We start from the raw sequence: 26,188 nt of genomic DNA, 5'->3' as shown, positions 1-26,188 counted from the left end.
TATTATATACTCTGATATTGATTTTTAAAAAAAAAATATTTTGATAAGGGAGAATTTTTACGGCAAGCTGAACGAGTCCTCAAACTTTAACATGGAAAACAAAAATAAGAAAAAGAGCTTGTCAAGCTTGGTGCACTTCACAGCCCGGAGCATCGCTCCATCTCTTACTGCATTGGCATGGCCAATCCGGTACTGCCACGTTGGATGGACTAATGGAGCACGCAAGAACGCCGTGCGAGACGATTCTTTTTCCAATTTCTAAATACATGCGGAACTGTCAAAACTATCGAAATCACTATTTACGAATCATAAAGTCCCGAAGCTCGCCGGAGTCGAGCGGCGCAAATGGAGCCTTCCGTCGGTGCCGCTCTCACACAGCCGTCCCCTTGGTGTGGCGACGCTCGGTGGTCCATCGCTGCATCAAACCCGACCCAAAGTCACGTGTCGGTCGCAGTACGTTCGAAACGAGGCGAGGGAAAGCCGGCTGAGCCAAGGACGTAAAGCCGTGCGCGATCGCAGATGGACGGCTGGCTTGCGTGCGCGGAAGCCTGCCTGCCTTTATAAAAACTCCGACGCGCGTATTTCTTTATCATTTTCCTTCCCCTATTATTTTTGTTCCCATTTATAACCCCCTCATGAGCTCCCCTCGGCACCCAACCGAACGTTAGACGCCTCTCCCCCCAAAGGTACTTCTCCTCGCCAGCGGTTTTCTCACCCCCGAGCCCTTCAAAGTTTTATGCTTCTCTCTTTTCCTGGAGGAAAAACCAGCGGCAGTCGGATCGACTCGCCGCCGACACGGTGGAATCGATGGTGATCTCGGCAGAGACGGGTTCGAGGCCGCCGGATCCCCCGTCGGCGGCCGCTACGGGGCCCTCGAGAGGGGGGGAGGCGCAGGGTAATCTGCTCCACAACTTCTCCTTTCCGGTTCTGAAGACGTGGGGAAACCAGCGGCTCCTCCGCTGCATGAACTTGAATCGTGAAGGGGATATCATCGGCGGAGGCCGGGGAACGGCGGCCGAGAGCGGGGGACCGCGGATCCGAGCTCTGCCGGCGGGCGCCGAGGGCGACGCGGGGCTGGAGGAGGTCAGGGAGAAGCTCCTCGCTCACCTCCACGAGGCGGAGGACCGGATGAAGCTCGTGGTCCCTCCTCCTTCCAGGGTCGGGTCGCCGGAGAAGCCGGAGCCGGATCCGGAGCCCAAGCAGGAGCCTTCTTCGTCGGCGGCGGTGGTGAGGCCGTGGAATCTGAGGACTAGGAGGCCGGGGTCCAGGTCTCGGATTGGGATGGAGCGACACCTGAGCGTCTCTCCTCACCGGCCCCCGGCGGCGGCGGAGAGGAGGACGGTCCGGCTTAGGTCGGAGGACACAGACCGGAGGGACCGGCCCAAGTTCTCGATCACGCTCACGGTGGAGGAGATCGAGGAGGACATCTACGCGGTGACGGGATCCCGCCCTCGCCGCCGGCCCAAAAGGCGCCCTCGCGTCGTCCAGAAACAGCTCGACGTAAGATCATATTTTCCTTGGTTTTTTTCTCCCACCATATCCCCATCTTTCAAACCGAAATTATCCGTAACTATTTACTTCTTCTTCTGCAAACAACAAACAAACAAACAAACAAAAAACATTTCTTTTCGTCTTATTAATTTCTTTTGTCTATTAGGCGTTGTTCCCCGGTTCGTGGTTGTCGGAGATAACGGCGGACACGTACCGGGTTCCGGAATAGAACCCCCCAGGCCGACCGACGGACCGACCGTCAAGCAGGTAAGCTTACCCTCGGTTATCTGAACTCTTTCTCCGCTGAAGCTACGCTTGTCAGTATGGGGTCAACTGACACCATGAAAATTCGTTCCCAAAACCTTTCAGAAGAACCGTGACAAACTAAATCCCGTTCTATCTTCTATTTGTAGCCATGGCTATTCTCTTCTATAGAAGCTTATTTAGCCCCTATAGAAATATTTATTCTCTCCGTCTCCTCTATCGGTCTTTAATTATGTGAAACAGTGTTAATGTTATTGTAGTCTTTCAAACCCCTCACCTCTTCGTTTCCTTTTATGTAGTCAACATCATTTTGTGATACTTCTCCGCCCCTTCTTCTTCTTCTTCTAACATGGTATATATAATGGACTTGAAGAACGTGGAAAATTGGGTCGAGGTCAAGGGGATCAAGTAGGGGGTGGAGAATCGTATTTTATTTTATTATGGTGTTTTTCTTCTTCTTTTGTTGTTGTTGTTGTTGTTGTGGGGGGGTGACGGCTGTGGGGCGAATAGTAGTAGATGGGGGAGGGCTGGGGCGGTCAACGCGGCTGTGGCTTGCCCCCTGGTCTCCCGCTGTGCGGAATTGGGATTTGGAATGCGTCCTGCCATGACCTCAGCCGGCGTCTGTGTTGCTGCGCGGTGGCTGAGACCCGGGAGGTATCAAGGAAGGAGGGGAGGGGATGGGTCTGGTTCTTTGAGACTTCTGCTATTTTATGATTTTATCATGACTCTATTGAGCCCCCCAAAAAACTAAATGATTTATTTTGTTTCAGTATATCAATTGATATTTGTTTATCTCGTTATATGCATGCCTAGAATGCACGCGAGGAAACTGGACCTATCCCGTTATTCTTAGTATTCGAGGTTGTCTTCTATGGTGCATTACACATAGCATGGTCCTATCTTAGTTCACCTCAAAAAGCCTTCTGCCCTTTCTCTCTTTTTTCTAAGTTGTTATCGCAACTAATCTTGATACCAGTTTCCATAGAAAATCCTTATTTGTAAGTAAATCTCAGACTTCCATTACCGAATTTCACTCCTTATGCTTTCAGATCATGCTAACCAAATCAATTAGATCTCTTTGCCCCTTCCTATACTTACCAGAACCACAAAATGTCCGAATCTGCGGCCATGCGACGTGATATTTATGATGGATAGGCAATGAAGTATAAGAGGGCACGAGCAGGAATAGTACATTTGGGATGAGCAGGTGTTAGCTAAATGCAACTGTCCTTGGGCGATGGTTGTGGCCATCAAGTAATAGGTGTAGTCGCGTGTATCCCAAGGATATTGGTGGGGTCGTAATTACTTGTGATGTAGAGTTATATATAACTAAATGGATTGCTGCGGCCTCCACACAAATTTATTAATTTTAGGTTTAAATATTTGAGAGAGTGAAACAGAAGAAGGACCAAGGCGAGCGGTCAAACTAAAATGGATGCTGGGGAGCCATCAAGCTTGTGGAATATGGTGGACCGTACTTGCTGCAAATCGTTTAATTGGACTTTTAATTCAATACGTGGGCCGGGCTGGGATTCTCTATGTTATTACACTGCAATGAAATAGCTTAGAAAAATATTTTCCATGCCACAAAAGGGCGTGATAAAGGTCTGCTACACGATGGAAACAAGAGTTTTTATTGGGGTCAGACGCATCTTGATGCCGGTTTGGAAGTGAGATAGCGAAGTTGGGGTTAAATCATGCTCATTGTTTATAGGTATATTTAATTCTAGTATGAGATGAGATAAAGTAGGGTAAATTTTTTTTCCCTGATAAACACTTTTCATCCCCATGTCATGATTAGATTATACCCCGTATTTTGGATTACAAGACAAAATTGACCTTCCCTTTCCAGGTACTTTTTTATTAATTAAGTGATGTTTCGGGCATTTTATAAATTTTGATGGAATGAAATCTGGGGATAACCACAATTCCAAGGGATCTAAGAAGTAAGAACTGCCTATCTCCACTTAACCCGGGTTTGATCAAATTGTCTGTGATTTCAATTCCAGGAGTACAGGAGTCAAAACACTATGTTTGGCATTTATTATCCGAGGATAACCATGGGATAAGTCACTAATTCCAGCCATTTTGCTTCTTCCAAACTGGGCCTGAGTTTCTGGATGATGGCTGCTTCAAGAAAAGCCGTCTTTTGCTCACATCGTTAATTACGTGTCACGCAGAAATGTCAAGGTTCACCTAATTTCAATGCACAAATCTTCCGCAAATTAATGCGTATCTCAATCTAAAACAAATAACATGCAAAAGGTCATCCTCAAAATTTACCATCCACACAATGAAAATTACCTCCCTTTCAGTTGTCATTTCAATATGAACATCAGCTAAATTCATGATAATATCATTTAAATATCATCTAGTTAATATCAATCTAATAAAAACATACATGCTGCATTGAAGCAGTTCACCAAGCAATTTCGTAATAGCTTTATCAAGTCCACGAGTAATAGACGCCAAGGTTTCCCAATAATATAACAAACTCAAGTTTCCGTGCCTTGGTGGACTTTGTCCTCTGGTTAGCACTTTGCTACAACTTCGTACATCGAAGGTCGTACAAACGTTGGCATGAACATATAGCATACAACTGTTGATCTATGGACAGCCCCAGCCTCGTTAGTCGTTTCAGGTGGATCTCTTCGCCTTTATTGCTTGGAGACAAGAGGGCTGTTGTGTTATCTGCGTACAGTGCTTCTACAGGAGCATCCTAAGGTTGGATGGGGACAATACAACACATACTTGCTCAACTTATAGAGGACAAAAATTATTAGCAACTACAACTATGTGAACAGGAAACAGTTTATCTCACTGCCTGCCGAGATTGCATCATTCAAGAAGTGGTCGGATACCGCATGCAACGAGATTCATGTCTTTGTGTGTAAATACAAGCTATGTAATTACTTTAGTTTCCCACCAAGACTACGTCACTTGCAGGTGAAGGGAACGGCAAAAAGAGAGCGACCCGAGTTCCTTGTCTCTTATGTTCGTGCATTAGGGAGTAAACGTTGACGTAAACCAATAGATTAGCATTTTAGTTCCTTCCAATTTTTAGTTTTGGCAAGTGCATGAGAAAATGATTATGCACGAGGTTAGTGAATAGTGATAAAACCATGCAAGACATCCACGGGGCCGCAGAAATTCAGCTGAACTGTAAATCCAATCTCTTCAGTTCGTTTATCAGTATTTTTAAAATTCAATTTGGTCTCAATTTGAAAAAGTCTTGAATCAAAAAAATTCGATTACATTTCAGTTTAGGCTTTTAGAAAACTAACTAAAACTAGCCTGACTCGTCCCATACCTATCTATCTATCTATCTATCTATCTATCTATATTTCAATTCTTAATATTTATATATTTTCTTTTATATATAAAATATAAATTTTATGTTTAGATTTATCTTAGTCTACTTAGTCCGATCCATCGAATATCAACTCGATATAAAATAGAATTTTTATATTTAGACTTAACCCAGCATATTTAGACCAACTCATTGAACAGCAACCAACTATACCGAATCGAACCAAATTAAATTTCTTAGATCAATTTCAAGCACATTTTGCAGATGATCAGTTCTATCTTAGATTTTGATTTTAAAAAATCAGTTTAAATCGATTCAATTTCGAGTATATCTCCAAACCAATCCGATCTGACTCGTGCATGCCCTTATAAACATCCATGTCATAGACTTTAACTATACATGCCAAGGAGCTTAAAACTATTGTTAAGCCAAAAAAGAAAAAAGAAAAAGGAGCTCAAGACTATTATACAAATCAAGGGAGGTACAGGTACAGCTATATTTATTTAAATATAAGTTCCTAAGAGAGGCAAGCAATATAAAATAAAAATAGGTTTGATATTAAGATTAAGAAAATGTTTCAGTTGTCAATCATAGAAAAATTTGCTTCCTCAACTCAACAAGTTTATATGAAGATTGTATTTTACAAATTACTGGGCAGAAGGGCTCTACTGTATAAGTATCCGAAGGAGCGCATAGGAGACATCTCATCATGCCTCAACTACAACAGAAAGGTCCATGGATTTGTTTCACTACATTAAAAAAATATAAGCAAAGGTGTTGAGCACACCAGATTTATATAAGCAAAGCGAAAATGAAATTTTATCGTAGTTATTATTCACCCAGCTTTACACTATATGCAGATCAAAGTCCTAATATGCAGCAGAAATATATTGCGGTTAGCAACTAAATAACCAAAAGGAGGCCCTAAGAGGTTTCTATTGAATAAATAAACTAATATTTAGATATACATAAAAAGATAAGATCAATCATAAAGAACCAAAATAATACCCACACTGCAAATCTTTAACATTATCTAAGAACCTATCTTAGTGCGGCACAACATGTTTAACTAATTAAGTGAGAAATTTGTCTTCACAAATTGTGCAATATCACCAATAAATCATCAAAAATACATATCTAAATATTCAAGCGAACAAAATAAGGGCAAATAATTAATACCAATATATGAATTAGCAGGTGATTTTACCCCACCTGCCTCAAAACAAAATAGTCCAAACCAATTCTGATAAGAGACCTCGGTTCAGGTGAGCCAATAAGGTCTCATTAGCTGTTAAACCATACACAGTGGCCACCTAGGTGATTAGCAGCACGAATAAGACCAGCTCAATTCTTTGAGCCATTATTGTACCCGCAAATAGACAAACAAATTAGGCTTTTGGAAGTTGGTACGTCAGATGTCTCAAACACTAAACATTTAACACCTGAGTAGCAACGAAAGCCATCTTTCACCAGCAATCACAATCGTGAACAACTGAGATGTGTAACCACTTATGAGGCCTTGTGGTTTATATGGATAACAACAAACAAAGAAATAAAGCTAAAGCCATTAGCACTGCAACTACTAGAGAAACTGTTTTTATACAATTGTGCCGTTTGATAGCAACAATTTCATGATTCAAAAATGAGTATACAGCTAACTCTAAACCTGGTGTCGACACAATTACAAGGTGTCAGCTCCCTAATTGAAGCTACTGCAGGTAGAGGGCCTCGGTTTCCTTTTCAAAAAGGAAATGGAGAAAATTATACAGAGGAACAGATAAAATTCTAGACCCACTTGGTTTGGTCTTTGGCTGGTTGGATTGATCTCTACCTAGCCGTAGTTCAACAAGTGGCAGCCGATTGATAAACCTGCAAAAGAAAAAGGCAACATGCTGTCAAAAATTTCCACACCAGTTATATATGAACACAAGGATTTTCAAATATGATATAATAGAATATGTACAATGACTAGCATTCATTATGCTTCCTCTTGGTTAACAGTACGCATCTTTGTGGGAAAAATATGAAGCACAAGTTTTCTCCATCAATCAATGTAAAGAATCAACAGTTTCACTTTCAAAGTTAAAGATGAACAGATGATTATATAAACAAACCAAAATATTTTTTGAATAAGTGGCAGAGAAACAAAACATTCTGCTTTTCCAGAAAGCATGTGAAGTAATTTTCTGTCATTCAACAGCTTACCTGCCACTTGGACATTAACACACAAAATTTCCAACTTTAACAAAAGAGAACAGGGTATGACAAAGATATAATGTGAATCAGAGGAGATGACATCTACAAACATCAAACTCAATTCTTCTTTGGTAATCACCAGGCTTGTTCAACAGCCATCTTCTTTGGACTCTTCGATCATTGCTTTGTTTTTATTTGACTTCTTTTTCTTTCCATTTTTTTTTTTTTTGCCTGGACTGGGGAGTGGGGGGAGGCACAGGCCAACTAGCTTGACTGGCTCAGCTCAGATAACACAATTAGAAACGAGCATTCGTCAAACTAGTGATAATAAGATAAAATAACAACTCCATGTCCCACGGGTGAATAATAATTTCTGCCAGATAGAACAAGTATCAGGAGGGCCACATCAATTGGATTAAAGAAGAAGAGACCTACGAAAGTCCGGACTGAAGGTGACATGAAAGACAAAGGCCTTTTTTGATTAAGTAATTTTTTTCCCTTCTACATGATGATTAAGAATTCACAAATGGATGGGATAAGACTTCTCCAATTTTTCACGAAAGAATCATAACTTAAAACTTTACCAGAGCCTGTGTACAACTTGATGCTACATGAATTAAAAGAACCAAAACAATGATTTAAATTAAACCCAATTCATATACTTGGTAGCTTTAAGTCAAAGCAAGCAGGAAATAATTTTTGACATCTGCATACTACAAAAACACAATTACAATATCCTATCTGGAGACATCTTCATCCAAAAAAGTAAATCAGTACAAGTGAGACCTTAAAACATGTCCACTAAGTATAAACAACATAAATTACTTTAAATTCCCAGTTTTGGAGAAACAAGGAACAAGTTTGGGAACAAACGCTCTCACCATTGATGAGGTAGCTAAAATTATCAATGACATTCACATCAGTATCAACCTTTTGCAATATGGCCTTCTGCTTCTGAGCAGCTGCTGCCGTTGGACCACTTACAGTGCTGCCTGCTCCTGCTTTGCTCAACCTTGTGGAAAAACTTGGGTCTTTTCTATAGGCCTGTTTGGGTAGTCATGAGATTCTGCCAATATTTGTGAAAAGCATAGGAGTCTAGTAGCAATCCATTAAATGCATTCTATAACTGCAGGATAATAGGAACCTAGACATTAATCGGATGGCAAAAGCATATACTTTAACCATTCTCATTAAAAAGCATGGAACAAAAGGACTGGATATGTGCGAAGGTTGGTAGCAAGATAAAGCAAAATAGCAAATAGTTATGACATCGAAGGAAAAAGCTTAGTTAAGAAAAGATTGAAGGTAACTGGGATAAATTTAAAAATATCTAGAAAATAATGTTGATACACCAATAACATTAGCAAATCTTTTGATAGTTCAATTTTATATAGATTAATGTAGATCAAACAATACATCATCCACGAATTGGAACCGAGCGGCATGTCTCCTAAGTCATTCAGTGAAGCCAACCAGAAGAAAAGATAAGCCAAAGCTCCAACAAGTCACCAATCCGACATATAAAATGAATAAAGCACAGCGACTGAAGAGCAGATCAGGTAGCAAAACGTTGTTGTCACAGATATGAAACTAGAATATCGAATTTTTAGAGAATATGCATGTAACTTTGGTACTTAATTTCGTGGCAGATATCGAAACCATAATAAATGAACCAAATGTGCACAAAGGCATAGACATCGCTGGGCATTCAGATGAGCGTGCACAGCCAAATTTTTCAAAAGCAACAAAAAATGATGAAATTAAAGTGCGCGATATCCTCTTCAACGTCCTTCTTCCTTGCACATCAATTAACTGAATGCTAGGCGATGTCAGATCCTGAAAAAGAAAAAAAATGTTCCTCATATTCGGAACTGGGGGCAGCCAAAAGGGAAAAAATGACCATGCCGAATGAAAGATGCATTCGATTTGAATATTATTGACGGAAATAAATGGCGTGATGCAACAAGAGAGATGGGAGGAAACGGACACTTAGGGACGAAAGAAGAAAGGCGACGGCTGGGATGGAGAGATGAACGGATCGAGGTGCTGCCCGCCGTTCTTGGGTCGGTCGAGGAGGAGGAGGTTTGAGGAGTCGAGAGGAGGAGGGATCGGGGACTCGCTCACCTGAATGCTGCTCTGAGGATCCAAAGGACTTGTGATCTCGCCGCGCCGGCGCCTCCTGCGGAGTGGGAGTGGCGGTAGTAGAATGAATCACGCCTTGTCTTCTTCTTCAAGAACGGAGCTGCCATTTTAGGGAATAAAAATTCTATAAAAGTCCTCAATAGTATTAATACAACAAGATACAGAGGACCCTCGCTCGAGGGCCACGTCACCTAAATGGGAACCTCAAAGCGCCATCCAAGTCCCAGGGGAGATGATGGCGAAGAATTCGCCGGCGCCAGAGAAGTAGACAAGGCCGGCCAAGGTGATGGAGGAGGGGAGGCACGCGGGAGACGGCAACATACTCGCCGGCATCCAGGGTTTAAGCCAAAGGCTAGGCTCTTCTCGAAGATGAAGATGTTCTGACGGTGGTGATTGATTCGGCGAAGAAAGCCGAATCAATCACCACCGTCCACCACTAACGCCCGATGGCGCCGGCTGTCGTTCTTGTCTCCATCTTTGTGGATGCGCCAGAGCTTCTTGAATCGCTTAATACAACCAAATCCTCGAATAATCAAAATTTTATAACTGATACACTGAAGTTTAATAGCAAAAAAAAAGTTGCTTAATATGATAAATTTAGAATTAATTATGTCAAAAATTTTGATCTTCCATGGGTTTTCGATTTTCATCCAATACTTTAATTTAGCAACACATTGGCGACTCTTTTGATGGCATGCGACCAATCTCCATCACGGCCATCAAATGGAAGTCACAACATGAATATCAATTATAAAATTTTGTGCTTAATATCAAATGGATTAGGTCGGATTATGATTGACCCCGGCCTAATTCGGTCTTTTATTTGGATCTTAATTTTGGACCTAGACTTGATCCGATAGAAGATCGGATTGGGTCGGATCGGATCTACCACTACAATTTTGACCCAACAAGTCATTCGGGTCGAATCAAGTCCATACATAATTCGGACCAATTTAAGAAATTCGGCTTCGGTTCGAATTCGATTAAGGTAAACCTATCCATAGCTTCAGAACTTATGTTTGCATTCCGGTGGATGCAAATAATATTACTGATTCGAGTCGGATCGAGTCAGGTCGTAGAATTAAAAATTTAAAATTATTCAAATTTCACATAGTTCTAGCCATATCAGATCTGAATTTAGCAAATTTAGATCCGGTTCGAAAAAATAAAATAATTTAATTTTAAAATCTAACCCGGCCTCATGATTTTCTAAAACAGGTCGGATCGCATCCGATCGGATAGGATTCAGTCACGGATCAATCTGGCCATCTGCTGCCTCTGCATCGCCACCTGTTTCCCTCCTCGGTTGCTGCAACCCTCTCTCTCCTCCTTTCTTCGAATGACGCCATCCCGACGCCCACCAGGATAAAGAAACCGGCCTTCCGAACTCGGGGCCGACTTCCATGCCTCCCTCCTCCTCTCCTTTAACCTCACATTATCTCCTTTTCCTCTCCTCGTTCTTTCTCCCACTCTCGCTTTCGCTTTGGCCACGGAGATGCACTCCGATGCCCGGGGTGTCAAGAGGCCCGTCAAGGAACGCCTCGGTACGAGCTTCTCCAGGCCACCCGCGCTGCCGGGATGCGAACATCAAGAAGTTCTCAAGCGGTAACCCTCGTCTCCCCCGATCCACTTCGTACTCACCTCTTTGTACCGAGCCAGGGTTCACGCGTTTGATCTAGCTCCTCTTACTGTAGATTTCTGCTTCTAAATGTTCCGTTTTGTTTTTGACCGTTTGGGATGCATCTTTGTGTTGTATTTATGATTTTTTTCCCATTTTACGAGGGTAGAGTTTCAGGAGACCGTCCGACTAAGCTTGCTAATGTAATTCTAATAAGTGCTGCTAGGCCGTTGGATGAAGGGAAGGTGCTCTTCCACTATCGAATTATGGATCCTTCTGATTTATGGTTCTCCAGCTGCGTTCTCGCCCCTTATTGTCATACCTTTAGCTAGTCCCCTATTGGTTTAGGATTTATCTATCTTTTGCTGTAAATTCTATTGCTTAAGTTGCCTTGTTGAGGTTTTTTCCTTTTTCTTGGTGGAAATTAGTGAGTTGGTTGTATTTTAATTATCTACTATAATGAGAAGATTCAAGAAATTGTTGCTCAAAATCAAAGATTTTGTTTTCACCTGATACACTGTTCTTGAATCTACGCATGTAGTGTGCTTATGGAAAATGGAAGTTGTCATTATATATGTTGCTTTACGCTGCGTATTAAATCAACCTTGGTGATAGGTAACGTTTTGTTGCTCATATGAAGATTTTGTGCTGCCTATATAAAGCTACTCCCATTGTTGATTCTCATTGACCTGCTTTTGCTTTAGAACTCAGGCTAATTTTATTCTGGCATCATGTTTGAATTATAACGGGTTTCAGATGTATATGCTGATTGTACAATTAAAAAATTAAAAATTAAAAAAATACGAACACACTTTACTTCCCATGCAATGATGAATATGGCTGATGAGGTAGAAAGTAAAAAAGCAGCCTCTTTTCATTTTCTTGCTGCTGGAATGCACTATGTCCAGGCTTGAATTTTTGCTGCCTTTTATTCCTGAATCCTGATCATCATTGTTTTCATCTCCCCCTTTAACAATAATGGGCGCAAAGAATGCCTTGGATTTCACAAGGATCCTGCAGAAATAGAGTATATGGTGGACTTACTAGACATGCTAGGTATGAATGCTTAAAAACACCAGATATGTAAATCAGTTGTAAAAGCGGCCACAAAAGGAGAGGAGGAGGAAACATGCTCCGTGGGCAGTATCAAAAGGCAAAACTGGTGGTGGAAGGGTGAACAACAAGAGAGGTGCAGGAGTTCCTGTTTATTTGCAGTGCAACATCCTATGCACTATGGGTGCGAGTCCATTTAATTATTAAGCATAATATGATAGATGAGGTTCAGCACTTAAGATCACCACATAGGTTGCTATTATTGTGAAAATCTGCAGATTAGTTGGATGCTAATACTTATACGGTAATAGATTAATGCAAGTTCTTGTGTCATATAACATTTAATAAATCAATATCTATATCTTTAGAACTTAAGATAGATCTTTCTTGAAATCCAAATATCTTTCTCCCTCCTTCGTTCTCTGCCAAGGTGCCAGAGTTGTTAAACATAATATGATAGAAGGCATTCTGCACTTAATATTGCCTCATTGGTTGCTACTATTGTGAAAATCTGAAGATTAGTTGGGTGCTAATACTTATACATTAATAGATTAGCGCAACTTCTTGTGTCATATAACATTTAATAAATCGATGTCTATATCTTTAAAACTTAAGATATCTTTCTTGAAATCCAAATATTCTTTCATCCCTAAGTTCTCCTCTTGTCTAGTTAGACAGTTAGAAAATGCATGTGTGCCTGGTTCTTTCATCTATGTCCATTTAACACTGCTTGAGATTGCACTATCTGATCCCTTTTAGATTGTTTCCTACATGTCAATATTTTCTTTTATAAATCTTAGAATTCATGCTTGGATTGTAGCAATTAATTGGAATAAATTTATCTATGCATAAGAACATGTGTGTATATTGTTGACAAATTAATTGTCCTTTACTTTCTATTCCTATTGTATACCAGTGTGTAAGTTATAAACATTTACTTACTATTATCGTTGATTTATTTTTTTTAGTTTATTTGTTTATTTCATTTGTGCCTAAATTATTGGGCTTGAATCTATTTTAGAAGTTGCAAGCCCATAAATTTTGGCACTTAAAATGGTCGTCCTAACTAAACAAAAGAGGGGCTTGGGTATCCTAAGCGAGTAAACCCAATTGCTTCTTTCTTTTCCTCTTTCTCTTATCTTTCCTTTTCTTCCATCTTCTCTTATAATAATTTTATAAAATTCTTTGTTGCTTGTATTTCCCCTTGTCAATAAGCATGTTCATCATTTTTAAGGTTTTTATAGTATTGCAGATTTTTTTTAGATGGCAGGATATTAGCGATAGCCTCTAAGGTTTGTTTGATTTGTTGGATAAAAATTTAGAATGCTCTTGTCAAATCAAAGCCTGGGCCACTTCAATCAAATTAACAATATTTTCCATAACCACTCTATGTAGTCATTGTCATGATTTTTGATGAACTACAATAATGACTTGCATGAGTTTTGAAATTGAGGACACGTATCAGATTCTCAAATTTTTATAATAGCATTAAACTGAGTTTCCAAATAAGCATAAAAGATTTGAAAATATCAGTGGAATTGAGGCAGTTTTCCACGAAATAGAGCCAAGTTATTCTTTAAATTTATCAATGCCATTATCTTCTTTGTATGAAAGACTACTTTTATGGTGTTTTCTCATTTGAAAACCTTCACATAAATTTTTATGACCTAGATGACAAGCTAGGTATTAATGTTTAGTTTTCTAAGTGGGTCCAAGATTTTTAGCATTACGGGATTCGGATGTCAGACTGCAGTCAAAACTAATTCATTTAATTTTGGTCAAAATTGTCAAACTAATTCAAAACCAGTGGTAGTTTTAAATTTTGAATAAATTGTTCTATTTGTCCAAATTATGTATTTATTGATGAATCCATTTAATTGATTTCACAAGTAATATTTCCTTGAACTTCTATTTTGCAAATTTTGAGAAAATCGGCTTGTTTAAGTGTTTGGTTCCAATGAATTTCAGAGGAAGTTTAATTTTCTTAAATATATAAAATTTTCATTTTTTAAGTTTTCAAAGATTTGTAAGAGGAAAAAGAGAAGAGAGGTTTTGGGTCTCTGGAATAGTGGATTCACAAGATTTTAGCTTGGACTTATGAGTTTGAACTCAGATACCCCCTTAAGTTCATGTTATATTTAGTAGTTTCTCTCTTAGATATCCTACTGAACCATCATCTTCATGCGCATCTTGCAAATATGCAATAACATACAAATTGGCTATTTTCGTAGTTGAAGGTGATTTTAGATGTTTTCATGAACAAAATATATGCTAAGTCTTCACCAACCTTTTCGTATGGACTATACAACCCAATCATGTAAATATACAACTACTGGATACTCCACTCTCTCTGTGTGTGTGTGTGTGTCTGCGCACGCGCGCGACACATGTCCTAGCTCACCCACTTGTGCTCCCTTAACCTTAAACAAACATGCTCTCACCTTATGTCTCGAGTTCATCGTCATATCCCAAAAGCTGAGTTCTCAGCACCTATGTGCTGTACATATGCATATATTATGCTACAACTGCACTTCAATCACACATAATCTGTCATTGACAAACTTCACCTACATTTATCTTGCTTTTTTTGGATTAGATTGTCAGCATGAGTCTCATTGGTGCTCATAGCTTTTAGCTGTAGTACAAACCTGTACATGAGATTTAAGGGATATATCAACAAAGTTAATGAAGGGAAGATCTGAAGAAACAACTCTTGTTTTTTCCTGATCACCAAATGCAAACATTCTCTCTTGTTTTCTAATATAGAGAAGACTGCTTGAGAGAGTCTGAGTTGGATTTCCTTTATCGCTGCATTGCCTGTGCCTGTTTTTTGAGTTCTTATCAGGATTTATTGACTGGATTTCCTTCTATTTCCCACTTGAACTTCCTATTTAACATGTTTATGAGTTGAAAGTCCTATAATGGAACATCATCTTCTCTCTGTGAATAATCTTCATCATCTAATGATATCATTTGTCATCTGCTATATTGTGATCCTTACCAAATCCTTCACCAGGAGCATTCACAAGTAGATAGACATTGTGGTGTCATATTCATGTTCAACTCTAAGTTCTTTAGCTGTCACATTTGAGCATGCTTTGGTCATCAAACCTGTAACTACAACCAATCTTAAGAACATTCTGAGGAAATAATTGGAATGGACTTTACTTTAGATGGCAGTCTTGAGTTCACACAAGCTAAAAGTCCTAATGCTAAGCTATAAACTGGAGTAAATTACCTCATATTCTTTCTTTTTGTATTCTATGTTATCTGTTTTGAAGGTCGATACCTCACTATTATTTGCTTCTTGGGGCTTTTCTCTCTAGGAAACGCCAAGATAATTTCAAATGGAGTAATGATTTCTATGGAGTAGAAAATCATGGTAATAACAGAATTTGGACTCCTCTACATAGTGACTTGTAAAATATGAACTATTTGATGTTGATTTGTTGTCTCAATGGTTATTTTATAGAAGTCAGAGACAGTGTTCCCAAAAATTTGACAACCAGTGATATGCAAAAGGATGTCCAAAGAGTCTCTAAGAGTAACATTAGCAGCACAACAAAGATTCAGAAGAAAACTGTTGGAAATGCCCAAACTCCTACTGATATTTGTTCTGGTGTATCAAAGGGTAGGTCCACAGCAGAAGTGAACTCAGCAAAGACACCTGCTGTTCAATCTGGATCTGCATCTATGACCAAAGAAAAAAAACACATTGTGGTAATATCTAGCAATCACTTCTTCAATTTAATTGTACTACCATATTTTACTGAAATTATATTTTCAGGAATGCCTGTCTCCTGTCTTTTGTCAGTTGAATTTGTCTGTCTCACCTATATTCCTGTAAATTCAAGAGCAAAGATTGCGAATAAATTTGAAACAGTTCGGCATAACATCTTCTATATGAGATACACTAATTATTTACTAATTTCTACCATTGAAATCATTACACAACTTTTTAAATTGTTGGACCTTCATTAAATGCAGTAATTGATGTATCGTCTCTATTTTCGGACGTGACACTTCTGACTTACCAACAGTTTGGCAGAATCTGACTGGATCAGAAACAGATTTGTTCATTGTCTCTTACCCATTGCATGATCAACGAACTGAAAATCCTAAAATTGAACTACTAGATTCTAGTACATAGGACCTAGAAAGTGTTTTCAGTTATCCTTTGTCATTAGGCCATTATAAGAATTAAGCTGTCTCCTTTTTATTCCATCTCCATTCTGTTTCTAAAAGTTTTTCAAAATCAAGGTCCATGATAAAAACACTAATTGTTTTGTCTTCAGCATCTATCTTACCCATATTGGAGTTCCAGGTTCTTTGTTCCTTTTGGAGATTTTCCATATTTTAGATACCAAATTTGCTACCTTCTGCAATGTAGTTCCTAGGATTTGAAAGTTTCATTGATCCCAACTTTCTTCATGCTTTTCTCCATCTGAAGATCCTCTTATTATAAACTGAAAGAATTCTACTGAGTCTAGTTGGATCTGAATTTGATGACCTTTGATCTGCATTTTGTCCGTATTTTGGCCCTCCAAGGGTCAACTACTTGTCATGTTTGAGCTTTCCTGTCATTTTGGCTGTCCAAGAATGACCCAATGCCTTTCTTTTATATTCCAATTCTTTTATAGCTTGTTTCTCCTTATATGTCTTTAATTAACTTTAGGAATTATATATTGTGGGTCCACATCTACCTGGACTTTGGACCCCTACCATCATCACCTTCTTTGAGGTTTAGTCTTTTCTTCAAAATCTTTGGCTTGTGACACTAACATGTTTGATCTCCTTTTGTTATATTGGAATACACTCATTCTAGCACCTTATTTCTTGAGGTTTACCATCCTTTCTGCTCCAAGGCACGGTCAGTTTCCTACATTTTCATTCAAACCCTTGATGCCTTTGTCATCAGCAGTCAACCCATGTTTGTTTGGTAGATTTTACAATTGATGATGCATAATTGCCCCTTCTTTGAATTTGATTCTTAATATTGTCTTCCTTGGATGCCAATAATTTTTCACTCTTGGTTTGCAATTATCTTTGAAATATCAAAGCTTCTACAATCCATATTTAGTTGTATGATTTCTCTTATATTATCCAATCACAACTATTTTATTTTCTTGATTTGTGTTCCTAGAGATCCATTTTTTCTTTCCATGAACATCTCTTTAACTGGAAGTTCCCCTTGCGTTTCTTCACCTTTTAAATGTTCTTTCCAATGTTCTTTTCTATTTCCCACCTATAATCACTCTTTTTTCCTTCAGTAATCTGTGGCTCTAGTTTTTTTTTTTCTTAGTTGACTACCTACATTCTCAGATTTCATGTATTTAATACCAAATTTGAAATTGGCCTGACTTATGTGCACTGTTTTTTTGGTTGCTGTTGTACTCTGGGTGTAGGCTGTGAACTCCACAAAATTTCACCTCAATTATTCTGGAAATACCACTCAGCTGCAGTGAAAGGAGCCATTTTGAGTATATTATCTATGACATCATGATATATTTTCTATGATGTTATGATATTATGATACGTTACATAAATTTGATGCTTGATTGTAGAAGATTCTGCCTTCTTTCCTGTCGTCTCTTGTATTCTTCTAAAGTGTCTTTAGCATCCTCCTTATTTCAAGTTGTACGTGGAAATATATCTTCTCATGGTAATTATTTTCTTCAATCCAATACCATCTAGTTTGTCATTTTAGAACGCTGGAAGTTAATGTAAAGAAACTGTCATTTTAGCTCTACTGTGCGAATTAATTTGCAAGACTCTGGAGGAAAGAAGAGCTTAAGGAGATTTGACCAATGTACGAATGAATTAAGAAGCTCACCATACATTTCTCACTGTTGTATTGCTCATTTGATTTGCAAGAAGGGTCATCTTTGATTGAACAATCAGATATTGCCTGATGATGAGACCTTTGAAAATCCCTTTTATCTTGCTGCACCAGTTTACAACATTCTTTGGGACTTGCAGTTGTATTGTTACTGCTACTGAAAGTACTCTCAGAGTCTAGATATTTTCTTCAAGAGCAGATATCTTGGTTTTATGTTGCAGGTGGAACAGTTAACAATTGCTGCATTTTTGCAAAAGCTTGGCCTAAGCAAATACCTAATTGCTTTTCAAGCAGAAGAGGTCAAATTATCTAATATTTCATTTCACTGTCTTCTGTCTTCAATTTCACTCTTTATGAGCATAGATCTTTTGTTTCCTTTTTTTCTCCTTTCTTGAAGAAGAATTATGCACATAGATCTTTCATTCATGCAGGTTGACATGTTTGCTTTGAAACATATGAACAATGATGATCTGAGGTCCATAGGCTTGCCTATGGTAATTACTGCCTGCTCTTACACTACTTAATGCTGCTGTTTGTATTTGATATCTTTATAATTTTAATGATGTTTAGTCCATCCTCAAATCATCAGGGGCCAAGGAAGAAAATTCTTCTTGCCCTTGCTGCTGCAAAAGCCAAGAAGTGAAGACTTCGGGCTGCTTGTGGTACCACTGGAAGTGAAACTCGACAAAGAATTGTGCAGGGATGATTTTGTTTGTTTTGATATACTAATTCTTTTCAGTTCTCTCTTTTGGAAGGAAATACTGATGATTGATAGAGAGCAGTGAACGCTAATTTTTTTTTTTTGATAAAAATGAACGCTAATTTTTCATTGGGAATAAAAAATCCATGAAACGTCTCTATGTTCGTATGGGCATGCACTTCTGGGTGTATAGCCAGCGAGGAAAATACTGCTTTCTGGCTACACTTCTCTTTGACTGATCCATTTGCATGTAAGGTGCATTTCTGTTTGTAATTGTCTTTATGTTGTTTGATATGTTCCTGAAAAACATTATACAGGTGCTTATGATTTTTGGATGCAACGCTCACATACAAATTTCAGTCTTATTTTCACTGATTCTTTCATCTGAATATTATGCCCTGGTAAAGGTGTAAACCATGTCTGAATATTAAAAAGCAGAGATTATTAGATTTCCAAATTTAAGTTCACATGCAATGTTGTCTCCATCATATTTTCTTTTTGCAAACTCTTCCAAAGTCATTGGTTTGAGTTATGTTCCATAGAAAAAACCAAAACAGGCTTGGATTAGGACGAAATTATGATGTTTCATTTGATTTCCGTGGTCACACTTTCTATTTGAATTGCAACAGACCCACTTGCTTCCAGTTGCTGCAATATTTTTGAAAGATAGCTGTCTGAATGTATGTGATATGCAAATATTCAAAAAATATAATAACGATTTTCTCACAAGAAAATATAATAACCAAACCAAGAGAGACATTGTGCCTCTAAATGTACTTAGGAATGCATCTAGTAGGTCACAATAGAGAACGTGGGAGGGGAGTGGAGATGGTAAAGCGGAGCATTACCGTGCCAGCTCTAAACTTGGGCCTAACTTGTGAGCTCTTGTCATTGTCTTCTGGGGACCTTAGGCCTGGAGGTTATTCAAGGCCTTGTTTGAGGAGGCGGCAAGTTGGTGCCTCTTGCCCGCTTGTAGTGGCTACGGCTAAGCTCGAGATTTTTTTAGCATGCTCGTGCTTACATCGAGGTGGCAATGCTTAACTGTTTAGTTCTTTTAACTCGATATGATCCATCGTAGATTGAGTTAGATTATCTGTGTAATAAAATTATAGTCAAATTTGGACCCGTATTATCTGACCCGATTGCCACCTCAGCTCAACTTTATCTAGAATAACCAAATAATTAATATGTTATATAATACAATATTTTAGTTATTATGAATAAAAAATAATATCTTTTATAGAGAAGAGTGCCACTCATTCTCTATATTGAGACCTAAATTAAAGTAAGCAAAAAAAAATAATAAAGTAAGCCCCAAGTGCATGAACTACCCAATGGTGGATTGCTTCAGCTCAGTTCCATTGTAACATGAGCTGAGCTTGGGTCATATTTATATGCACCCATGTTGGTAGCCCAAAACAGTTCCTCGTGGAGAAAGAATAATAAAATTGAGGAAACAAAAACCCAAGGTCAGGCAAATAAAGGGCTTTGCCGGCGTCAGATCAAACCAAACCCTCAAAGGCAACATATTGGCAATGGATTGTTGGTAAAGCAAAGAACATGGTGAAGGAACCTTCTGAAACTAAAACATGCCTAACCTTTTATGTGATCAAATCATCAAGTGCCCATATCCTTTATTACAATAAAACATCCCCCTTTATAATAACAAGTGCTTTGGTTTGGGTGCTCATTCTCTTTACAATAAAACATCCCCTTTAAAATGCTGTAATCCTCTTTTCTGTGTCCTTTCCAATCAGCTGCATCTGGTCTGTCTTCCAGTGAAAATCCTGCTAAAATTCCCATTGTTGTGTGATATTCCTTTACTTCCTGAGAGAAGCCTTACCATTTTTAATTTTCATCCTCTTGTACGCATATTAACCTGTGTTCTAACTGATACCCCTTTTAAACTGTACGCTAATAGAGATTTGCAAATTGCCAACGTAGGAAGTGCTTCCAAGTCTAGCTATCTTCCCAGAAATGGATTTGTCTGCCATTCCCTAGTCCATAACTGATTAGATTCCACCATGAAGGCATGGATTCTTCTTCTTCTTCTGTCCTTACATGGCTTTATCTTTATCCTTCTATGATAAGCCTAATCACCTGTTGCCTCCAAATACTTTCGTCATTACTCGGACACCTCCATCCCCATTTGGCTAGAGGCGTTTTTCTTCCCCTGCCAAAGCACAACATCAAGCATGATTAGACCCCCACCAAAGGATACAGATATCACTCTACTAACAAGGGTTTTTATCTCCTAACTCACAATATGATGAACAGTAAGCTTTCTATTGAGTGCATTATCACTAGGGAGAGTTCAAACAATGACCGATATGGTGCGGCAAAAGGATAGCTGGTGAGGCAACTTATCATTTTCACAGGGATTTATAACAATGATGAATCTACTGCCACAAATAACACATGCCATTGCTTACAGGTAAATGTATTCTCCAACTGAGCATGAAATTATTTGGACAGATTCTTATCTGACCTAAACCAAGTAATGAATTAGAGACTTTACCAGCGGTATAAGATACAAGCTAGTCTCTCCATCAGGAGAGGAAGCTACACCAATTAGTTACTACGTGCTGACTATATGCATTACTTCACTAAAATTAGAAGGCAATTGCAAATTTGGGTGGTTTAAATGAACTAACTAGTCAGCCTCTAAAAAAAAAAAGCAAGCCAAAGGAAAACATCAGTGTCTGATGGTCTTCATCTCCGCTGGAATTTGAACCTGACGTCTCGGCTTCCTCCTTCCCGTACTTCAACACCCTTTTGAGAATTTTAGATGGTCAGGAGTGTAGACGATCGGAGAAACTTCGGAACAAACAACTCCCCCCGAGGGGGACGAGGCCGGAGGCCGAAGGGGGGTATAGGATTCAGTTTGATATGAACAACAAACAAAGAGAGAGAGCAAATTCATAAATCTGCTTGAAGGATTATTTGATTAGATTTTGAAATTTCTCACTTAGATCCTTCAAATTGTCTTTGAAAATGATCCTATAATGTTTAGCTCATCTACCTTAACGAATCCAAATCATGTTTTTCAACAGACTTCGCATTCATGAAAATAAACTTTCTATTCTGCTCTACTCAAAGCTGACGAAAGAGGAAGCCCTGAATTCTGCATTGATTCTGAAGTCTGAACCGGCCACTTGATTTTCCTGAGCATAGGGCAGTCCCACTTGACTTTCTCGAGCATGGTGCAATCCTAAGCTAAAGAAAGTCAAGTAGTTCAGACTTCAGAGTCCCTCCATAAAAAAAAGAAGACTTTCCGAAGCATAAGGCATTCATACAACCTATAGTTTCAGTTTGTGACCTAATGTATCCTCCATGGTTCTCAGTTAATGATTTAGTCAATCATCAAATAACCTCCATGATCTATTTTCAACCACTATGGTGATATAAGTTTATTTTTTTCCTTAAGAAAGAAGCAAACCTACAGTAAGGCAGAGACTTGCCCGTTAATCTAGAAGTTGGGATGGCTCAAAGACTTCTTTTTTTTTTGATGAAAATGGCTTAAAGACTTTGCGAACTATATATACATACATATATATATTCATGTTAGGAAAATCGCAAGCTGAGTATCCAAAGAAACTTCATTGATTGGAAGGCCCATGGCAAGGAAGGTGGCGAGGGCCGGATGGTCTCAAGGGCCAGAGACACTCCATCAAAACATCAACACACGCGCATGACTTTGTAAATACCATTTGATGTTAAGAAAATACGTCAAGCCAAGTTGAGCGTCTGTAATCTTGTGAAAACCCCCAAGTGGCCTTTATATTTTTAATTACTCTTCCTCTGTGGAGAACAGAAAAAAAAGTTTGAGGCAAAGAACAAGTACGACTCAATTCCTGGACGACAATTATTCTACGTGTTTAACATGGGGGGGAGAGAGAGAGGGAGGGTATTATAAAACTGAGTTCAGGTGGTTTAAATTAAGTGGTGCGAATCTCAGGATGATCATCCATCACTTACTATCACTGTACACATGTTGACCTATTAATCATACTCAGTAAACAAAGGATTAATTTTTAAAGTTACAAACAAAGGATTAATTAATGATAAGATAAAAGGAGCCAATCAGATATAGATAGACGTCACTGCCACCTGTACTTCCTCCATTTTATATGGGGTATAGGATCGTGACCGCCGTCGTACAGGGCCAATCACCGCTTCATACAACGCCAGCTGCAGGGGATTCACGGAACGTGTAATGATTCCCATTACGTGTCAGGCGCTGAACATCAAGTTCCTGTACACGTCCACTCATCTCACGAAACGTATTATCGCCAATTCCCGCGCTCTGGACCTGGCTCCCGAGTCTCTCACTCCACGAGGCCGCCTAGTTAGAACTCAGGCTGACTCGTGCTCGAAGAATTGTTTTCCCTATGTGATTGCATGTGTGCAAAATTCTTGGAAATATATAAATATCCACCACTCGTTCTGTCCCAGGAGTAAATCTCGCAACCTGCATATATAGAAATTTATCCTATGAGTTAAACAGACCAATTTTTGAGATGTTATCATAAAAGTTAGAGACACTTGGAGTCTGTTTGGCATTTATTTTATTTTTAAAATAAATTATAAAAATTGACATAAAATATATTTGATGTTATTATTTTTGGTTTTTTATTTCTAAAAAAATGAAAATAAAATGTTTTTACTCTTATTGTTTTTTCTCAAACAAAAAAAATTATATTTCCGACAACCACCACTAACACATCCACCAACACCACTGCGATTTTCAACATCACCATCTCTGTCCCTATATGGTCTCCATCATCTCCACCATCACGATTATTACTATCACCATTATCATCATTATTTCTAGTACCACCATTGTTATGTTGACGTTATCTCTACTATGAACATCACTACTGTCATCATCGCCTCCGCTGCAATTGCTCTGTCGCCACCCCCATCATCTTTACCACACCACCGTCGCCACTATGGTTGTGCAACACCACCACCTTTACCATTATTGCTGCCACCAATATTGTTGCAGTCATGTTACTAGCGTCCCTCGTTTCCATCAGTACCACCATGACTTCCGTAGTCTCCTCCTATCACTATTATTATCTTAGCCACTATAATTTTAAAAAAATTATACCAAACATATTTATATTTTGAATTTTAAAAATAGAAGTAAAAATTTTATTTTTATTTCTAAAAATAAAAAAGATGCCCAACAACATCTTTACAATTGATTATTTATTTGATTGGAATTTTATATTTAGCTCTTGTACAATTACAATTTTTTAATATTTGTACTGGTACATCAATTCTCTTGCCCAAAATTAGATTAAATTTGACATACAATCATGGTCATTTAAATACATAGTTATATATGATTTTTATATAATGGCATGTAATTATATACAAAACTGGGTAAGAAGCACAAAAAGCTCAACAAAATGAAATAAGATTTTTATGATTAATTAAAGACAAAATGGCAATCTTGTGTGGGATGGATTTAAATTGCTCCTAAAAATTATATAAAAAACTCAACAATAAATAAAAGTCATAGTGATATTAGTATAAAAATCCATGAAACTAAGCACCATCATTTCGTGGAGGCAAAGTTAAAATGAAAATTATAAATTTGAAAAATATACAATGATTATCTCCTCCAAATCAACAGTCTGATTGTCAGCCTAACAGGGAACCGAGTCAGGACGAGTCTAGAAACCGAGTCGCGATCCGGCTGGGGCGAGGCTGAGCTGGAGGTCCAACCCGACCGCGGCGTCCGCGCCAGCCGAGTCCGACGCCATCGCGTTGGGAGCCGGAACGGTGAACCTCGCGACCGCGGTGGGTGGACGGTTCCGGTCTTCGCCGTAGAGGAGGGGGACGCCGCCGCCGCCGTTGCTGGCGGGGGAGTAGGAGTATGACGGGTGCGCTACCCGTGCTGAGGGGGGGAAAACGCAGCCGTGCGACACGTGGAACGACGGCGTGGCGTGGGAGAAGTAGACCCAACCTGTGGGGCCCGCTCTGCCGGCAAGCGGGGCGGCGTAGTCCGGGAGGAGGTGGGGCGGCGGGGCGAAGGCGGAGACCATGGGTTTGGCGCGGGTGTGCCCGGGAGGTGACGGGAGCCTGCTCCCGGCAGCCAGCTGGACGAGCTTGAGCTGCTGGCGCTCCTTCTTGTGGGCGTTCTGGTGACCACCCAGGGCCTGGGAGTTGGCGAACTCGCGGCAACAGTACTGGCACTCGTACTTCCGGCCTTCGGCACTGCCGGAGGCCGGGGCGGCCGTAGTGGTGGTAGAGGAGGAGGAGTCGGACCCAAGGCCGGCCTCCCGCTGCAAGGGGCGGTCGCCGGACTCCTCGTCCTCGGACACATGGAAGCCGAATAGCTTGAGGCGGGGGCTGGTACTGGCTTTGCTTTGGCACTGGATCCCTGACATGTTCTCCTTAGGGCTCCTTATTTCCACCTTTACCTATCTCTTATATAGAAGAAGATAGGACTAGAGAGTTATGGAAGAAGAGAAGAGAGAAGAAGACGGGAAGGTAAAGGAGGAGGAGGGTAGAAGAGGGGGAATTGGACGACTGAGTGTGGGTTCATCCCCGTTGTCTATATATATATATATATATATATATACACCATATATGGGTTTGTTTAATGTAGTATTATAGTCAAGGTTGGGAAGAGAAAACGGTCACATCTCCACACACAGAAAAATCGAAATGGATCAGATGAATGATTCGAATAATGCTAGTTAGTATTTTAATGGCATAACAAACTCCATAAAAAATTTTTGTGAGAGAGAGTGTATGGTTGCCGACATCCCAAGGAGGAGGGGAGTGGTAGAGATACAGGGAACAGATCCTAGATTTTGCACTTGTCTCGGCCTCTGTTGAGGGGATATTTATTGTTTATGGGATTGTTTTCATGGGCTTCTGCGAGCGTCGGGAAGAGCCTGGCTATATGTAGCTCAAGTGGCAATTATTTAAAGGGAGTTGTATTGTATACGCGGATTATGGTATCCAAGGATGCGTGCTCGCCATAATAGCGTGCGATAATGGTCCATTAATTTGTGAGCGAGTGGGTGCCACCTTGCTTGAACTCTATTAGTTTGTGTGGTGGGTGAGACGCTAACGACTCCTGAAATAGGAACCAGCATAGCAAGTGATGATGATGTGGCAGCTCCAGGTGGGTCCAACACTTGCACTGAGGCCCACTCCTCATGGCCAATCTGTTGGGGGTCATGCATGGATGCCTCGATCGGCTTCTCTCCCTTTGTTTGTAGCATTTGGTGCGTGGGGTGTATATATAACATGGGGAAGAATCAAATTTGAGATGCTCTAACAATGTACCATATTGCAAGAACAACAAGCTTTAACCTGATATTTGGATTTGTTTTATTATTGTTTTCTTTGCACTATCTACCTAAGGGCTAAATTTGTTGTCCCTAAATGTTTTTCTACAAGATCTCCACCTACTTCTACGTGGAGATGTCTTCTCGCAGCTGCTATCCCATAAAAGGAATATAATTGCCAAAAGAATGGTATGGATTAACGAATATAATTGATCGCCTTCTTATTTGTTGTGATTTTACCCAAGCTTGCTGGTTTGGTTCG

General features: G+C 39.5%; 3 protein-coding genes and 1 long non-coding RNA gene across 9 annotated transcripts; 2 read left to right on the top strand and 2 right to left on the bottom strand.

Moving 5' to 3' along the window:
* Positions 1–609: 609 nt before the first annotated feature.
* LOC103723584 lies at positions 610–2,533 on the top strand. Its single transcript, XM_008814541.4, has 2 exons — positions 610–1,500; positions 1,658–2,533. Exons 1-2 carry the CDS (start codon positions 808–810, stop codon positions 1,718–1,720), a joined length of 756 nt encoding a protein of 251 aa, XP_008812763.1. The 5' UTR covers positions 610–807; the 3' UTR covers positions 1,721–2,533.
* Positions 2,534–6,614: 4,081 nt separating this feature from the next.
* LOC103723586 lies at positions 6,615–9,884 on the bottom strand. 3 transcript variants are annotated; one of them, XR_003382976.2, is made up of 4 exons: positions 9,595–9,884; positions 9,386–9,503; positions 8,143–9,097; positions 6,615–6,934 (listed from the first exon to the last, which is right to left on the bottom strand). It is a non-coding gene; the product is annotated as an uncharacterized LOC103723586 (long non-coding RNA). The 3 variants fall into 3 exon arrangements; XR_003382975.2 differs by having other exon boundaries at positions 8,192–9,097; positions 9,595–9,882; XR_005513328.1 differs by having other exon boundaries at positions 6,615–9,097; positions 9,595–9,882.
* A 763-nt stretch (positions 9,885–10,647) lies between these two features.
* Positions 10,648–18,972, top strand: LOC103723587 (ankyrin repeat and SAM domain-containing protein 6-like). Of its 4 annotated transcripts, XR_005513327.1 has the most exons (8): positions 10,648–11,008; positions 15,356–15,456; positions 15,547–15,794; positions 18,135–18,212; positions 18,345–18,407; positions 18,503–18,695; positions 18,726–18,838; positions 18,887–18,972. XR_005513327.1 is itself a non-coding variant. In XM_039130131.1 (6 exons), the coding sequence occupies exons 1-6, from the start codon at positions 10,899–10,901 to the stop codon at positions 18,589–18,591; spliced, it is 708 nt and encodes a 235-aa protein (XP_038986059.1). In that variant the 5' UTR covers positions 10,648–10,898; the 3' UTR covers positions 18,592–18,972. The 4 variants fall into 4 exon arrangements, 2 of the variants coding, with proteins under 2 accessions (XP_038986059.1, XP_038986060.1); XR_005513326.1 differs by having other exon boundaries at positions 18,484–18,695; positions 18,726–18,972; XM_039130131.1 differs by having other exon boundaries at positions 18,484–18,972.
* Positions 18,973–24,127: 5,155 nt separating this feature from the next.
* On the bottom strand, positions 24,128–25,127 carry LOC103723593 (zinc finger protein GIS3-like). Its single transcript, XM_008814549.4, has one exon. The coding sequence runs from the start codon at positions 25,012–25,014 to the stop codon at positions 24,298–24,300; it is 717 nt and encodes a 238-aa protein (XP_008812771.2). The 5' UTR covers positions 25,015–25,127; the 3' UTR covers positions 24,128–24,297.
* Positions 25,128–26,188: the final 1,061 nt, after the last annotated feature.

This window comes from Phoenix dactylifera, chromosome 9 (assembly GCF_009389715.1).
Source record: "Phoenix dactylifera cultivar Barhee BC4 chromosome 9, palm_55x_up_171113_PBpolish2nd_filt_p, whole genome shotgun sequence".
In the NCBI taxonomy this organism is placed as follows: domain Eukaryota; kingdom Viridiplantae; phylum Streptophyta; class Magnoliopsida; order Arecales; family Arecaceae; genus Phoenix; species Phoenix dactylifera.
The sequence above is the reverse complement of the archived record's forward strand: the minus strand, read 5'-3'. Positions and strand labels throughout refer to the sequence as shown.

Excerpts from the sequence above, each read along its gene's own strand:
- LOC103723584 (XM_008814541.4), top strand. The coding sequence starts at position 808 with ATGGTGATCTCGGCAGAGACGGGTTCGAGGCCGCCGGATCCCCCGTCG. Across the intron at positions 1,501-1,657 it reads TCGTCCAGAAACAGCTCGAC|GCGTTGTTCCCCGGTTCGTG; the intron begins GTAAGATCATAT and ends TTTGTCTATTAG.
- LOC103723587 (XM_039130131.1), top strand. The coding sequence starts at position 10,899 with ATGCACTCCGATGCCCGGGGTGTCAAGAGGCCCGTCAAGGAACGCCTC. Across the intron at positions 15,457-15,546 it reads CTATGGAGTAGAAAATCATG|AAGTCAGAGACAGTGTTCCC; the intron begins GTAATAACAGAA and ends GTTATTTTATAG. Across the intron at positions 18,213-18,344 it reads TTGCTTTTCAAGCAGAAGAG|GTTGACATGTTTGCTTTGAA; the intron begins GTCAAATTATCT and ends TCATTCATGCAG.
- LOC103723593 (XM_008814549.4), bottom strand. The coding sequence starts at position 25,014 with ATGTCAGGGATCCAGTGCCAAAGCAAAGCCAGTACCAGCCCCCGCCTC.